At 42.6% G+C, this 17,911-nt stretch overlaps 1 protein-coding gene across 1 annotated transcript in view; it reads left to right on the top strand.

The window, feature by feature from the left end:
* The window catches only part of cxadr (CXADR Ig-like cell adhesion molecule), a 37,404-nt gene extending 26,685 nt beyond the window's left edge, over window positions 1-10,719 (top strand). Inside the window, exons 3-7 of the mRNA XM_044042613.1 lie at window positions 3,884-4,088; window positions 7,782-7,937; window positions 8,059-8,181; window positions 8,840-8,978; window positions 10,287-10,719. Coding sequence (XP_043898548.1) covers window positions 3,884-4,088; window positions 7,782-7,937; window positions 8,059-8,181; window positions 8,840-8,978; window positions 10,287-10,569 — 906 coding nt within the window. The 3' untranslated portion in view covers window positions 10,570-10,719. The remainder of the gene's footprint in view (window positions 1-3,883; window positions 4,089-7,781; window positions 7,938-8,058; window positions 8,182-8,839; window positions 8,979-10,286) is intronic.
* The last annotated feature ends 7,192 nt before the right edge of the window (window positions 10,720-17,911 follow it).

Raw genomic sequence — 17,911 nt, 5'->3', positions numbered from 1 at the left:
TCATAATTAGCACCATGTTAATTCCAAGGGGCTGCTTTAATATATGTGACAATGTTCAATGGAATTAGGCTGATCTACTTTTTCCAAAGATACCAGGTCAAGCAAGGTCCTTTTGAATGAGGGTTAAATGATATATATGTTAGGCTCAGGCTCAGGCTCAGGGGCTCAGGGACCATGGATAAACTTTGATCACATGGCTTGACAAAATCCAGGGTGTTCTTAAATGATGAGTTACTATAACCTGTTTTCCACTGGCCAAAAAAACCCACTAATTCACAATTACATAAGGCTTTTTTTCTGCAGTGGAAATAGATACTGCTGGCCTTTCACTCCTAGGGTCAGGTGACTCTAAAACAACACAGGTTTTTGTCAGCTCCTGCTCCCATCGACAATGATGGAAACATGACACCTGGTGATTGTTAGAGTAGACACTTAGTCTGCACCAGTTACAACACAGCATAATGACGCACATTGTTCCAGCAACGATCTAAAATTGTCCAGTTGTTGCTGTACATGAAAGTCGAACTGAAGTGAAGGATCCTAATGTCTAACAATTGGGATGATACAGTAGCTTACCTGGTAGATCTGGCACCCCTGAGGCTGCTACACACCTTTCTCCCTTCCCCTCATGTTTGCTCCGTCCTGTCAGTTAAAATTGAAAATGCCCCAAAAATGAAAATAAATACTTAATGTGAAACCACCATAAAAATTGTAACTGGTGTTAATTTTCCTGCTTCTGCCACCTTGGTTGTTCACATCATGTTGATGATGCTGAACATGACTCATCGGAGGTCAACATCATCGGTCCCTGTGCTTGGAGCGCTGGGTTCTCAAAGCCCTTTTATCTGATGTGTTTGACATGTGCAACTTATCTTTAATTTAATTGATATTAATGCATATCATAAAGCCATGTATCATTTGCATTGATGCAATCAGGCGTGATGTCAGAACATTATCTCTTCAGTCCTGTGTCTTGTGGGGAGTGACGCTTCCCTTCATCTGGAATATCCACCCATGTCAACAGGGTCTTAATGTGTGTGGTGAAGCATTGCTAATGTGTGATGCTTTGTTGGGCTTGAATGAGAGATGCCAGGCATGCCTACAGTAACATTCATTTGCATTTGTCTCTCCCTCCCTGGCTACAGATTAGCTGGTAGCAGGGTGTAGCCCAAATCTTCACCACAACTGTGAGAACAATGTGGAAAACAATTATGAAAACCAATCTGAACTGTGGTGAATAAGAATGGCCCAGAAAAATACATTACAAACCCATTGCCTCTTTGGTCCTTGAACTCCGTAGCAGAGCCTTTTGTTTATTCAAGTTATTGTAGCAGGAATTCATGTGTTGACAAAGTATTAGAGGATTTGGATGTACACGGCAGTGGCACAGTTTTTTTTCGTGACATTACATGTTCCATGTTTGTTCATCATTGAGTGTCACGCCTGCTCGAGGCTGTGGTCTGTAGCCTGAAGGATGAAGGATGCTAATTTCATTTGCAGGTAGTGACTCTGCTTTAACCTTGCAAAAGAGCTTGGAGCAGAGCTGTTCCTGTGAAGCCATGTGGCAGCAGTGGTTGAAGTTAACTCACAATAAAGAAGGCTCTGTGCGAGCACTGAGACTCTGAGACTCACTACCCTATAGTATGCAGATTGTTTGGTGTACACAGGTATCACAGTCCTCTGCTTTGCCTCTCAAATGACCCGCTCCTCTTCCTCTTCCCCCCCTGCGCAACAGCATCACATGACAATGAGCTCATCTTTACATGTGTCTGCTGCTGAAACTAAGTCTGGCCAGTAGAGGTCTTTTAGCTCTGCAGTATGATCCATCCACTGAGAATCGCTCGAGCAGGTGGCGATTGTATCATTGAGTGACCTGATCTGTTATTAAACACAGCACACAGACTGTGATGCTCCTCTGTCCTTTGGAGCACCTGCCAGCTCGTCTAGTCATTTGCCCTTTTCATTTTCATTCCCTGGGCTCTTAATAGGATTGTTTTTTTACAGTGGATCATGATTCTCAAGGTTATTGTGGAGATTATTATTATTTTTCTAGTTGTGGTCGTATGTGTGACCAGGGATAACTATCATTAAGATTTAAACGATACTCCTGCCGTTATCGATACTCATCTTTAACAGTTTTCTTACGGTTTTTTCATTACCTTTTTTAAGGAGAAAATATTTCCTGAAAAAACTAAGATTTTTTGGGACATTTTACGAAAACAGCACCATTTCAAAGCAGTTATTTTGAAATTGAATGCTATAATAAAATAAAAAAACATGTATCAACCCTCGTTGTGTTGGAGAGGTAAATGGAGGTGTAGGATGATTCACTGTAGCTGTCACATATTTAACCCAAGTGTTGCAAGTTTTTAAACAGACAATATGTGAATTAATTTTATTTGTGATCATTTCAATATATTTTTATACTTGAAAGAGATCTGTGCTCGGATCCAGTCAATAAATCAATTAAATGTATTTTCACTGTTTTAATGATTCAACCGTTTCATACAGAATTCATGAACAGATACCTCATCTTTTAACTGACTCATGGTTACTGTTATCTCATTGACTCATCAGCATCTGTTCTGGTGAATTATAACCAGACTTTTGAACTTTCCCCACTGTGACGCAGTTGGAGCAGGTATGTGTCTCACACAGATCTCTCCCACGATCGGGAACAGTGAAAATCCGTCATAGACACTGATACATGTGTCCAATACCGTGAGCAGCACTGTTAACGCTAGTGCTAAACGATACAACAATATTTATTTAAAATTTACCCCCTAGGCCCGTGTTAATACCTGGTGTTGGTACCCATCACTATGTGTGACCACATGTCCAAGTGAGATTTTTTGTCTGGTTTTGCTTGAGGCAATTTAATTTCCTCTCCTCTGTTCTCTCATTTCACGTTGCTCTGTTATTACTGCTGATGTTCTGATCCTGTGTGACCTTAGAGAGATAGGATTCCCTCTCTTGAGACCCAAGAGGAATTTTAACACTGTGTTGCAAGCTGTGTTCATCTTGAGCATGCCTACCTTGGAGCTCCAGAAACCTGTATTCCATTTTGAAAAGTAGCACCAAGGCAAACTTGGTGTAGACCCACTCGAACCTCACTGAGTCCTTTGTTTCACTCCTCCTGCTTCCTCTGAGTGTGCTTGCCTCCTCTGATGGATTCATTATCCTTTCTCTCCTCCTGCCTCCTGTTTTGTATTTCCTCTCTCCTCTTTACCCTGGGGTATTGCCGGGTGTTGATCGTGGCTGTTGATGTCTGTCTCTATAGAAATGTGGTCGGGTATGCCGGTGTCTATAAGGGAAAATAAGGATTTTTTTTTTTTCCCCCATTTTTTTCTTTTCCCCACCTTGTTCTATTTTCTTTTTCTTCTTTTGTTTTTCCTCATCGCTATCACCCCTGCTACTTGCTATGAAATGTGTTGGCTCCAATCTGGGTTTATCTCTAGGCATTTATGTAATGCTTTCTGATGTGTGTGTGTGTGTGTGTGTGTTTGTTGGTCACTCAGACAGAACTTGGGGCTACTGCTCTTTGTTGACATAGCAGGTGTTGATGTGGCTCCACAGTGGTGGCTTTATTTGTTTCACCTTCATTCTTCTTAAGTGTTGAAAGGGCATCGCAGCGCCGGCTGAAGGGCATCTCACAGATAAAAGAGTGGGTAATTTGTCCTCCATATATTTTCAGTTGCTTCAGTGAGCTGTGAGCTGCCAGAAAGCACACGACGGTCATTTCAATGATTTTTTTCTTTCTTTTTTTCTTGAAAGAACTTTTATATCCGAAAACAGACGAGTCAGATTCATGACCTCATTCTAAGTAGGTTTAGGTTCCTAATTGAAATAAATTTTCTCTCCTGTGCTTTCTCTCCACGACTAGGTGATCTTATACTCGGGTGACAGGGCGTATGAGAACTACTATGATCCAATGAAAGGCCGAGTGCACTTCAATGCAGCTGACCCAAAAAACGGTGATGCCTCCATCGTCCTGACAGGGCTGAGATCTGCAGACTCTGGTACTTACCAATGTAAGGTGAAGAAGGCTCCCGGTATCCGCAGCAGGAAGATGCTGCTAATCGTCATGGGTGAGTGGACGAGTCACTACAGCAGGACAAACAACTGGTGTTAGCAGTCTCTTTTTTTCTCTTCTCAGTGGTGGTGCGCTAGATCATCTACCCTTTGACCTGCTTGGTGGTTTTGATGTAATCCCTTCTAAAATCGAGTGCATAACCTTCCCAGTGGCTGTAAAGCATTGCCCTCTTTGTGATTCAATGCTGTATTCACCCCAGTTACTTTGAGTGTGTATAATTTATAATCCACAGTTTTGTTGTTTTTTCCCTCTCTAAATGTTGCTATCATTATATGCTGTACATATTTTTTAGATGGAACAAAAAGTAATGATTTATAATTACATATCATTCATTTTGTATTTTATATATATTTTATTTATTTGAAAATATTCATGAATATGACAAATCCCATTCAAAGCAAACATATTTTTACAACTGAGGACAAAGCTTATAAATAGACTGTGCACTCGGATGGCTTTTAATTGCACAGAGAAAAATGGGTGACACATCAGTTGTACAAGTCAGATGATTCACTGCTTATGCAAACATGCACTCACACACTTTAGCCTTGGTGATTGGTCATCTCGAAACTAAATTGCCTCCCGAAACCCACCTGGTATTTTGCATATGGGAAAAACAACCCACATGTACTGCGCTTGTGTGTGTTGTGGGAGAAGCCTGATATTGTACTTCTATCAGAGTCCTGTTATCAGAATAGTTTCTCCTCTCTAAAGATAAGGCAACACTCAGCAAATGGCTGCTGTGCGTGTTTACACGATATTATGTGTACAAAAGTAAATGCACTGCACAAACTAGCTCAACCAGAAATGCACAAGCCACTGAAAATGAGCAGGTTTCCCAGCTGTTGTTAGTCTTAGTATCACTAAGCAGGAACTGAAAAGTGGTGAATGTCCACATTAATCACTAACTGTAGCTACAGCTGAGGTCCGGAGAGACTATTTTACATTAAAAAAAAAAATGTATCTGACCATAAGCGTCGTGAAAAATTGAAATCACTGCTAAAGGTTGTTGGTACTTGTGCATTTGCTGTGACGGCTTCTCCTCTGAGCTTCAGTTTCACTGAGACAGTAGCAGATCTGCTGATGTTTCGTGTCTATTGTTCAGATTTAGTCTATGCCATTGTTTAAGGTTCCTTTCATTAAAACTGCCAACTTAACCAGTACTGCATAAAAGACATACGGTGTTGGAGTGAGGGTCTATGTTATGATTGTGTGTGTTATCACTGTTCACTAATATTTGTACCACACCCACTCCCCCGCTGCGGTACCCGTCCTGATGGCCAAAATAATTAGCATTTATTTTATGTAAATATTGAGATCAAGATTATTTATGAGGATATTCATTAATTATTATAACAAACAAGTACCAATTATTCACTGCTTCTCCCTCCCCCTCCTCACTCACTTGCATATAAGCGCACAGAGAGAGAGAGAGAGCGTGCACCTCCTGCACCCTTTGCTTCCTGTTGTGCAAGACATTATATTAGGTCTGTTATGCGTTATAGTTGTCTTTTAACATAATGTGACTTGTCTCAAGCTGGGTGGTGCAGCAACAGCAGCTGTGATTGGCACATGCGGGCATGTAGTCATGCAGTTGTTAAGGGAGCGCTTGATTTGCTTTGTGTTCGGTGAGGCACACATTTTCAATATTGGACAATCGGGTGCATTTGATCGTGAGTAGCCACCATAGTGATCATAATTTACATACAATTGTGTAGCCCCACAGTTTAACATTTAGTAGTAAACATTTTTTGCACTCACTGGCATTTTCAGCTATGGTACAGCTGTCTGGAGCTGTCTTGCTGTTGTGCTTTCACCTTGCCTCCATCAGTTGTGACGTATAATGCATCACTCTCTGTGTGCAGCATTGGAATGTCACCAGCAACATGAGAAACACAGAGAGAGTCCTGTGGAGCTGATACTTAGTCAGCATTGTGTGTTAAATGTAGCCGACGTGTTTATGTCCATGATGTCACTAAGGGTTTAAAGAAAGTATTTTGTATCACCTGTTAAAATGGTCGTAATCCAAACTCCTCTTTGTTTAGTGGACTGCACTATGTTGTAGATCAGAGTATCTCTAGCTGAGTCTCTTACTTTAGCAAAGGAGGGAAAGCCCGCTGCTAGCTATTGACCTCAAGGGTAATGCTGTTCTAAGCTAAGACCCAGTGACAAGAAAGGAATGAGGACATGTTGCCTGCTCTGCATTTTATTTTCACGTTGAACTTGTCACAAGGTGGATGGTCCTCAGAACAAGGGACGACAGGTATGTTTGTGTATGTTGTGCACACACAAACATACAGACCTGTTTTTGTGACTTGTTACAGACTCATTATATAAATGCCATATGCAGGTGTGCAAACATGCAGACACCCTTGGTTTACATGGTATCCAGGTTATACACGGCATTGCATGTGTATTCTCCTCTGTTTGCAGCCGGACACTCAGGCTTAACAAGAAGAGAGTTACCGCTTTCAGTAAAGTGCTGGAGTGTCTGTCTGCCTGATGTCCAGATAGTCTTAATCATATTCAGGATCTATCGTAAAGCTCAACAGCTTTTTTCCTGTAGTCAGGCTTGATATAGTTACGTATGGTCATTCATATTTCTGTTTGCCATTCAAGAATCAGATGTCACCTTCCAAAGATCTGACTGTAATGGATCCCACAATCCAGCTTTCCTTTCCTGCTTATCTTGTCCTCAAGATTGCCTTGTGCAACTATATATACAGTATACTGTATATATATCAGAGGCAGGTTAGCTGCTTCACTCTGCCCTTAATCAGTCTGTGCTCCGACAGCTTCTGTCACCTTCTTCATTTGACCTCATCTTTCAAGCAAATCAATCTTTTTGTCTGACAGCCGTACTAATATGAGGTGCCCTGTGTTACAGCTCTCAGATATGTCGAGTTGACTTTCACCTCTAAAAGACGCATTCAAAATGTCGTAGCTCTCTGACATTTTCCCGTGTGGAACGTGAATGTGTGTAGGTGTGACGCAACAGCAACGTAGGTCAGACTAGTGAGTTAGCAGCTTCACAGCCTTGGCCCCCATCACACTCCCATCTGTCCATCACCACTTGCTTAATTTTTGTTCTCCAGCTCTCCGTCTCCCCCTCCGTTCTGATCCTGTGTGTACTTTATTAGATTAGTAGGAGCACACAGCACTGTCTGTCTACTGAAAACCCTTACAGTCATGCCTGCTAGGCATCTGTACAGCACCTCATTGTCATGTTTTTACAGAACACATTAACACATCATCACAGACTTGCTGGACTTTCATTTTATAGTCCTGAAATAGTATAACAAGTAAATCAGTAGAATTGGTTTGCTTTGTTTGGATTTGAAACTGTTGTGACAGTGAATGGCAGAGGGGTTGTTGCTTTAAGACAAAAAGTGTTGCCTCCATCCTTTACTCCTAGAGCATTTTGTGTGAAATGGCGCTTATCTCCCGCCTTCCTTATGAGTATTGTGATTGGCAGCTCTGTAATGACAACAGCTGTATCAATTACTCAGATTATTGCTCTCATTACACTGATGACTGCTGCTCTGAGCAGAGGAGGAAGTAAACTCAGAATACGCAACATACACACATACACTGAAAAATACCAGGGTTGTTAACAGAAGGACCGTGTTCTTCTGGGCTAATGTGACCACCTGCTCTTTTTCACCTCTCCCTTCCCTCTACTTCACAGTGAAGCCAACCAAGCCCAGGTGCTACATAGAAGGCCTCACACACGAAGGCAAGGACATTACACTAAAGTGCATATCTAAGGAGGGCACCAACCCCCTACGGTACAACTGGGATAGGATCACTGGCAGCAATATCCTGCCCGCCTCCACTTTTGAAGGTAATGGACCTCTTAAAAAGCATTTCCAAACAATGCCGAACAGTTTTTGAGTCCTTCACACGGGTCTGCCTATTGTTTAACACTCTCATCTCTTTTATGCTGTGTTTCCCCGTCACTACAGATCCTGTGACAGGTACCCTTAATGTGAAGAATGCATCCGCCAGTGCGTCAGGCACCTACCGCTGCACTGCCCGCAATCGCGTTGGCACTGACGATTGTACTCTACAGCTCAAAGTAGCACCTCGTGAGTACCCAGCTAGCCTCATGTTGATGGGCCTGTATTCACCTTTTTCACATTTAGACTCGACAAGCTAGTTAATTCACAAATAACGATACTATGAACGCTAGCAGCACTCGGAAGATGTATTTGGTCACAGCAGTGTTTCAGGCCAAATGCTTTAGCTGATACGCTAACATGCATGCTTTTCGTGGAAATAATACTTATCTCATTTTAAATCTTTGTTAATAACTAATAATGTTATCTGTCGTGTCCAAAGTCCAACATACTATATTCACTGTCATTTTTAAATATAATGTTAGACATATCTGTGACATGTTTACTCGTTAGTATAAAAATATGTCTTGATGATTTAGGAAGCATGTCTACTCTTCTTGTTTTTGGCAAGCAGAAGTTCTGGCAGCACACGCTGTAATAGTTCTGGCAGCTTCAGTGCTGGAACATGATGCTCTTGTCATACTGTCTTGGTTGTTTCAGTATTGTTGCACCTTTTTTTTATCCACTGGGTATTGTAGTTTGAAAAAAGTTACACCACTCTTCTTGAAAAAAAAAAAATCCAGCGCTGTATTTCAAGTCTGTTGGAAACTGACGCTTAGTTACAGATCAGATCTTTGCCACCTCCTTTTCCAGCTCTTCACACACTTTTCCTTTCTGTGTTGTCCAGCTCCCAATACTGCAGGCATCATTGCAGGATCCATAATTGGTGTTCTCCTGTTCCTCCTTATTATTGCCATCATCCTCTTCTGCTGTTGCCGCGCTCGTCACAGGAAGAAGTACGAGAAGGAGATCTGCAACGAGATAAGGTACGCTCACGAAAACATGAATAAGATTTGTCCCACAGATTCCAAAACCTCAGTTTTGATAGAACATTTTTTTAATACAGTGTTGATTCTGATTTAGAATGTAGTGATGAACATAATAAGACATTTTTAGTAACCAAAACCTGCTGAGATGACTGTGAAGTTGCTATAGCTTCTCTGTTACTGTATAGTCTGTGTAATGTAGGGACTGTGTGCAACCTGGAGAACTTCACCAACTGATTCAGTAGCTTCTCCTGGGTCATTTCATTGTGGGCTTAGGCATAGGATCAGTTGGATCTTCTTTTTTGACCCGAGTGACGTGTCCCAGTGGACGGGCATCACTTGCACATTTCCAATTAAAATCATGAATTTCTAAGGCAAAAAAAACAAAAATGAATGACCCCTAATGCTAGATTAAAACGTAGCCATCGAAAATGCAGGAGGGTACATGTGATTAATAATCTGAGCTCCTCATCTGACACACAAACACATCTCTAACAACCGTGAAAAGGTTTTTTCTCCATCAGCAGTTTCCCTTTTTTTTTTTTTTTTTAACCCCTCTTCAAATAAACAGCTGTGGTAATCAGTTTGAAAGCTTTGTTTGTTTTCATGTGTGGCGTTCGCTGCCCCCGCCATCCATCCAACTCTGCATCCGGCCCACAGGCTCTATACAAGCCCTGGGTTTACTATCACTCTGCTGCTGGCTGAATCTGACGACTGTGCGAAACTGCTCACGCTGTTGGACAAAGAGGATTAGACCACTGGTCCCGTCTCTTATAGGCACACATTCACTGAAAATGCCACAGTACAGCATGAAGCTATGGTCTAAACAAGCTCTGGCCCCTCAGGCTCTGTTTGATTGAGCATTTAACTGGATTATTTCTGCTTATTAGTTGTTAATATGGTGGCAGAGGGAATAGAGGGCATATCTGTTTGGTTGCTTAGCTCCATATCTACAGGCTATAATAAAGTCAGAGTGGCTGAACAGCACAGACCATGCTCCAACCAAGCAAATGGGCCGTCTACAATTAGTTTTCCCTCTTTATCAAGTCAAATCATGTCTCAGCTTTAAAATGATTCATGCAAACTCCTTAAGTATTCATTGTGTTCCTCACTGTGGGCTAGCAAGTACCACATACTCCTCACTTTTATACCTGCATGCCATCAAACTTCATTGTGGTTTATAGCACCTCAGAAAATCATTTTCCATATTCAATGCCTTCAACTTGACACTTGGGTAAGCTCATAAAAGTGAGTGCACAGTCTTCTTTTATTATCTAAATGTCCTCCTGTTCTCTTGTTTCCTCTCAGAGAGGATGTGCCTCCTCCAAAGAGCCGCGTTTCAACAGCACGCAGCTTCACAGTGGGCAGCCAGCGCTCCTCCCTGGGCTCCATGTCGCCCTCTAACCTGCACGAGTATGCGCTGAAGCCTCAGTATGACAAGATTCCGTCGTCGGAAGAGTTTGAGAGGCCACCAAGCCACGCCCCTCTGCCCCCGCCCTCTGGAGCCCGGATGGCTGTCCCCAACCTCAGTCGCATGGGAGCCATCCCCGTCATGATCCCTGCTCAGAACAGGGACGGTTCAATCGTCTAGCGTGTCCTGTTTTTTTGCAAAGGGCTCGTGTAACAAGGGGAGGGAACAGAGGAAGGGAAAAAGGACACAAGCCACTGGAGATGACACAAAAGCTGGGATGAGCTGACTCACCTGCCTTGTTGCTCTTAATTTTTTTTTATTTGTTTTTTTTTGTTGTTTTTTTACAAATGGGAGTTTACTCCGCCAATGAAGACTGGGCTCTGCTGTGGTGCTGAGAAGAGAAATATCACATTGTACTGGAATCACAACAGAGCACATTAACTTTTTATCAAACATAAACACACAAAAATGTACTTCCTGAACATTCTCGCAGAAAAAATAAAATAAAAGAATTAGTGTGGATATACAGCAGAATTGTCAATATACAAATTATATTGTACATAAGTGAATGCATGTTTTTTTTAATATAGTTGTCCCTCGCTGTAGAAATAAGATCAAGGCCCCTAATTGGCCAGCTGTACAGCTTTATGCATGCATGTATGTATGAAATAGCCTGTGTGCGCGTGTGTGTGTGTGTGTGTGTGTGAGAATATAGGTTAAAGTATGTGAATGGGAGTTGGGGAAATATATAGTTCATTTATTGTCTTTAAGTACATAAATAACAGTATGGTCCAGTCCTTAATAGATTCTTACTTTTTTTCTTTCTTTTTTTTGTCCACAAATGTATTTTTAAATAGAAATGAGCTAATCTTTCTCAAAACAAAAACAATTACAAGAGCATTCACCCATGTGGATTATTCTTTCTATTTAGGTCAGACGTTTTTTGTGGAATTAGTCGAACTGTTTGAATTGTCCAGTCAGATTTTAAGTGGAGGCTTACACGGACAAGATTGGCTGGAGGGGAGGGGGAGGTTCGTGCCACACATGTTGTGATTGGGCGGATTATTGCTTCTTGACCAAGCTTAAAAAACAATAAAAGACCAGTGTCCACTCCCAAATCCTTCTTTCAGAGGTCTTGGAGAGGAGCTAGTGCTTATGGAAATAACGGGGGCAGCTGGACGACACGGTTGACTGACCAATCAGCTTTGATTGTGTTTGAATGTCAACAGCCCCAAAACCCTAGACCTCTCCAAACACACGCACACACCAGGCCAAGAGTACCAGCTCTTAACTTACCATATGTTAGTGGTGTCTGCACGTGTAATAATCCTTTTTGTTGGCCACATAACGAGGAGCCAATGTCTCGATTAACCCCCCCCTCTCTGTGGTCAATATGAAGCCTGTCATTGCTCGTGTAGTGTTAATTAAGACGTTTTAATGAAGGATGTAACGACTGCCCGCATCAAGGAAATACCCACAGAGAGGAACTAATGTGATCAGCCTCCGAGCTAAATACTGTTCCTCTCTGTCACCGCACACTGCAGCCACTGTGGTCTGGAGTCATGTTTGCAGTCAGTCAGAACTGCACAATCTAAATGTTCATTCATGCGACCTGTTGTAAGTTGCCACAGGCCAGTCCTTGCTGTTAGTGCGTGATTCTACTTCAATTGTTTGGAAGAAATTGACCAGAAGCCTAACATCTCATCCTGTCTGCTACGTCACAAAAAAAATCACTATGAATACTTGGAATGGGCAAACTGTTTTGTCTTTGCTCCGACGCCTTATACTCGTCCCGATTTCTCCGCCTATCAGTTCACCTCTGCACAGCCTCGCCGCTGGGTTCTAATGACTTCTATTGTGCCTTTATTGCCCCAGTTGAGTTTTGCCACGGCACACCAGTGTGCTGTGTGCAGTAGCATCATCTTAAACGGCCATTAGAACAGTACAGTAAAAGGTTTGTCTATTGCTTCCTGTTGCCTCCATCAGGTCAAATCAACCCACACCTGTTCACCTCATGCAAATGTACCCCTTAACTAAGTGTAGTAAAGCTTTTATTTTGTATTGCAAACCTTTACATCATCTTCTCTTTTTTTTTAAACTTAATTTAAAATGTGGTTATTGATATGATTTTTATGATTATTATTACAAACGGTTCTGGCTCTATGTATAGATATGCTGTCAAAGTCACCCTATCTAATCACAACGCAGGTGAATGATGTAAAGATGACGTTTGTACGATGTTATATGTATCCAAAACAACATGACAGGCTCGTCGGTACAATTTTAATGCTCCCTGGTATGAATGAGAATTTCTTGCAGCGTGTGAGAGAGAAAGAGTGTGAGTGTACTGAGAGTTTGTGTATGGTTTATGTCAGAGTTCAGATTTTGGCGAATTTGACGCTTCACTTGTTTTCTGTCACCAAGAAAACGGACACCTTCACAAGTGTGTGTGTGTGTGTGTGTGAGAGAGAGAATTCGAGTGTGGTACATAAAGGGAGTTTCCTGTCACAGTGGGCCCTTGTGGAGTTGTAGTTATACTTTCACCTGCTTTGACAGGCTGTACAGAGCTCTGAGGGAGGTAACCCTGTTACCATGACTCCATGTGCTCACTACATTAACAACTACTGCTACTAACTACGACATATTAACTGTAGCTTTTAAATTTTGCGTACTAATATTGTATGAAGATCTCCGCTCTGGTTTGCACACTGTGTTAAAACCATCTTTTCTTTCCGTGTGTATTTTTTGTGTTGTATTTTTGAATAATAAAAGTCCATGGAAGAAACAAGGTGGTTTCTTTGTTTACAGAAACAATATCCAGCAGCAGTTGACTGGAGTTTGAGTAAAGCTTAATGTCTCTCCCCACTGCTGGCGCGTGCTCCCCGGGGAGTTGACCCCTGCAGCTTTTTGACTGTGATTAATGTTAATCAGCCCGTGAATTCCACCTCTTACACCAGGTGAGGTGACTTTCTAACCACTTAATGACTGCAATTAATCAATGACGCCGGCAGGCGCCGTCTCCTTCTGCCATCTTCGATACTCGCCGTTCGGCTTCAGTACAAACATACAGAGGTTTGTGACCTTGCCTGGTAAATCCATCCCGATCATCCTGTTGTCCTGACTTATTTGTTTCCCGCTGCACTACGTTGTCCCTGGCAACAATTCCACTTTTTCATTGAGATTACAACCAATTTCCCCATTTACTTGATGTGGTGCATAACAACTTTAATTACAAACCAGCACTAATCAAAACTGTACAAAATTAGCTTTCTAATTAAGTATTCCGGGGCGAGGAGAAGCGCCCAGTTAATGACTAAGGGACTGTCATGTCTCTTTATTGTGACCGCTGTTGCTCTTCTCACACTCTTTATACACTTAACGACACGCTGGCAATCTTGACATGTGGATAGATCAATAGCTGATTATCAGCCAATAGCTTCCCTGTGCGTAGGCCGCTGACAGATAGTCAATAAAAAGACTAAAGCACTTAGTAGCGGTGCTAAACGGATGACCATTGCTATAATTGGATGTCAGTAATAGATAGGTCCCCGGAGCATTGATCTGTGGCTAGTCGAAGTCACTCGTGGATCCTAATGGCTCCCCCACGCAGCAGCTCTACCTCAGGGCTTCTCTGAGTTTGTTCGGCTGCACTGACACCAGTGCAATCTCACAGCCACCCTGCAAATAGATGTGGAGAGATGTAATGGCACTTTTATGGCTGTGCATTCAAAACATTCATTAAAAGAACATTAGTGATGTGTGCCAGCCAGGGCACGTGTGCGGATTAGATTTATGGACTAACCCATGTTCTCTCATTGATTTAATGTACAATAAGTCATGCATCATTTCTCAATGTCCTCCGGCTGAATATCCATCTGTAATATTTTTTTATATATATATATATATACCTCATGTCCTCATTCACATAGCTGAAGGGAGAGAGTGGAGAGTGTGCTAAGTACCTGGGGATTTGTGCCTTCCACCCTCCCTCCCTCCTGTGTGAGGTGCCAATTGTTTGCACAGATCAAGGAGGCTGGTATGGCAAAAGGAAAATAAAAAAATAAATCATAGGTTCTCTTGGAGGGGTTTCCCTGGCAACCTTATCTGCTTGTACACAGTCTAAGCTGGCTGCTAGCGGGACGATTTATCTTGTAAAGTGTGAATTGCTCCCTCCCAATAAAAGAGGTCTCTAAAAGCACAGGTCTCATCAAAGTCGCCGCCCCGCAGCGTGACGTGCGCTGTCATAAACGTTAAGCTTTTACCATTTTTTTGAAATCTGAGTCAGGGTTAGAGAGGACTGAATGGTGGAAGGAACAGTGGGGAGGACATGCATATGTAGAAAAGAGAAGCTCCATTTGCACGTCAGTGCATGAACATTTTGTCCGAGTGCTCTTGGCGCTCGTGGACATAAAGTGACGCAGGTTATGATATGAATGTAAGCTTTTACAGCTGCAGAGGTGCATGACTGAGGAGCAACAGCTGTTTTTCTTTCTTTCTTTCTTTTTTACAGCTTATATTTAAGTGTACAATAAGGATTCTACATGGCAGAGTAACTCGCAGACATCTATAAAAAAACAAAGAAACCTGAAGTTCTTCATCTCAGTGTTACATTCTCCTTGGAGCCATTTATCTGTGCTGGTGACAGCCATCGCCAGAGGTGTTATATTTTCCTTCGGTCCCACTACTGTGAACACAAAATCTCAGAGACGCTAAGAGCGTTTGTAGAAATTCGGTAAACAGGTTGACTCGGAAGTGATGAAGTTTGAAGTCAAAGGTTTGGGTCATCATTCAAGATTGTAGAAAGATGAAAGAAACACAAATGTCTAACAGGATAAAATAATAAACGAATGGTCCGGGGTCAGTTTCACTGTGACGTCAATATAATCTGCCAAAACATTTCTTGTTATTATTCAGGAACAGAGGGATCATATTTCCCACAACTTCTCTTGCCGGGTTGCTTTATGTTTTCATAACAAAAATGATCAAAGGAACGAAGGGCAGGTGATTTAAATTGAAAGCAGTCTCAAAATGCTCTTAACGCCCAGATAGCAATAAGTGAATGAAAAAGCTCTGTCAATGAAAAGAAAGAACTCATTTGTAGAAGCAGTAGGTCGTCCAATCATTTTATTCATCTCATGTGAAATGATTGGCTGAACTAACCAACTTATCCTTGTTTGTTCGCCCACCACACATGACTACAGTCTTCTATCGTCTATCTGACCCTCGATAGGAAGGCACGTTATAGCTGAAACTAGCCACCCAGTTGCTCTCATGGTCTTTGTCGTGCTCGTCTTCCCAACGCTGTAATACGACATTTCCACTGATTCAAAATAAACAAACAAATCCCAGGCTTTAAATGTATTTTTCAGTAGGAATGTGATTGATTGGCATTCACTCCTGCGGCAAATGACTCTGTAATGCCAGTCGTCATCGGTGGGAACTCAACACCCGAGTGAACATGATAATAACATATTTTTGCCACCAATATTTGTACAACTATTTGTAAACTTGGGACAAGAGTAAAATATTCTAAATTGTAACCAGTGTCACATTATCACTGAAAGCTGTTGTTGTTGTTTTCTTCCTCCACAGGGCAGATCAAGGGTGACGGTAGCTCAGTTCTTTCGACCGAAAGGTTGTGGTTTTGATTCCCGGCTCCACTAGTCTACGTGCTGCTGTGTCCTTGGGGAAGACACTTAATCGCTGATGACTGTGCTGTCAGTGTGTGATGAGTATGAAAGATACGAGATAGGAAATGCACATAGATGCGAGTGAATGAGTGTAAATGGGTGAATGGCAAAACTGTAAAGCAGCTTTGAGCGTCCGTATAAACACAGATCATTTATCATTTTGCATCACACACTGTCAATGGGAAGCCTCACTCGGGTTAAAAAAAATATCCTGCGTTAACAGGATACATTAGTTTTATTATAAAATGTTGTCCTGGTTGTTTGCCATCAAAATTAAAAGGAATGTTAAAGGTAGAGGGTTAGAGATCGTGGAAACCTCTTTGAGCAACCTACATTTTGAATTCAAAAGTCCAAGCCCCCTTTCTTCAGACTTCCCGCCGAAGCCACGCCTCCATTTCCTCCAGGAACGCGGATTCACTGCACAAGAAGGATCTGAGCATGCGTAATTAGTCTAATTCATTTGACAATGCATGAATTCATTGGTTACAGTCGGGAATTGTAAAAGGAACCACGTCTGTTGCCTAGAACGACCTGCACGTTGTGGCTGGAGACGGTGGATATTCTGTGGAGAGGGAGTTGAGTCCAAACCTGAGCCAATCATCCCACTCTGTAGTCTCTGCCTGCAGACAGCCCAGATTTCTCATGAGGTCTGCCCAGCTGCTGTGCACTCATTTGTCAGTCTTCCTCATCTTCCAGTCTGTGAGGATGAGATCTCTGGTACACCATCTGACAGTTCCCCACCTCCTCATCCCCAACCCCTGCCGCTTTCATATTCAGTCGATATGGAGTCATCTGTTACGGGCTGACCTCTAAGCCCGCCGCATCTCAGCATCATCTTAGGTCACATTTTCATGACTAATATGTGACTTTTGATGAATGACCTTCTCCTCTGAGCTCTGGGGAGAAGTGGGACGCAGCAGGAGATGCATGCTGAGATGATGCTCGGTTCATCAACATCATGTTATTTCGAGACCCCGGGGAGGACTTTGCATGGCGAGCTTCATGGATCAGTGAGGTGAAGCTCATCAGCAGACGTGACATTTTACTCACTGGTGGGAGCATCTCGTGCGGCGTGTGCAAAGAAGAGAGCAGCACTTTGCCGCTCATCACTGCAGATGCCCCACATGTGCGGGGAAATTAAGTGTTTACTCGTCAACCTGCTTCCATATGGCACCAGCTGAGGAATGAAGGGGGGAAGAAAATATACAGGGGTTCATATCCAGTCAGATGTGCGCAGACGGAACCCCTGCTTTAATATCCTTTCTTACGTCTTGCTTTCTCTTATCTTCCTCGAGTCACGCCGGGAGACTGGCACCGGGTGAGCACAGTTGTTTACACCTCTCAGATCTCCGTGGAGGTTACAAAGTGCAGCTCAGCTCCGTTGTTCCAAATGTGATTTGTACTTTTAATCTGGACCTCAGCTGGACTCTATTATAGGTGATCAACCCCCAATGCCATGTCATCAAGAGGGCACAAAGGAGACGAGCAATAAAACATAACCTTGGCAAGGGACTCGGTCTCAGTTTCTCCTTTCCTCTGTCTGATGATTGGGGTCATCTCTGTTATCACCACAGCAATGTCAGTGATATATCGTGTGTGTGTGTGCGTGTGTCTTCCGTTGTCTGTCTATGTGTATGCTCATACCTATTAGCGCTGGTTATGTGCATCCATGTGCAACAGTATCAGTCAGAGAAGCCACCGTGGGGGCAAAGGTCAGGGTGATGATTTAACAGGATGGGGCAATCCCCTTTTCCTTTTTGCGCCAGTGATGCTAACCCTCCCCGCTGCAGGCTATTTCCAGCCAAGCAATTAGACAATGCCTTCTCTCCATG

The sequence above is a fragment of the Solea senegalensis genome, linkage group LG13, assembly GCF_019176455.1.
Source record: "Solea senegalensis isolate Sse05_10M linkage group LG13, IFAPA_SoseM_1, whole genome shotgun sequence".
NCBI classification, from domain to species: domain Eukaryota; kingdom Metazoa; phylum Chordata; class Actinopteri; order Pleuronectiformes; family Soleidae; genus Solea; species Solea senegalensis.
The sequence above is the reverse complement of the archived record's forward strand: the minus strand, read 5'-3'. Positions and strand labels throughout refer to the sequence as shown.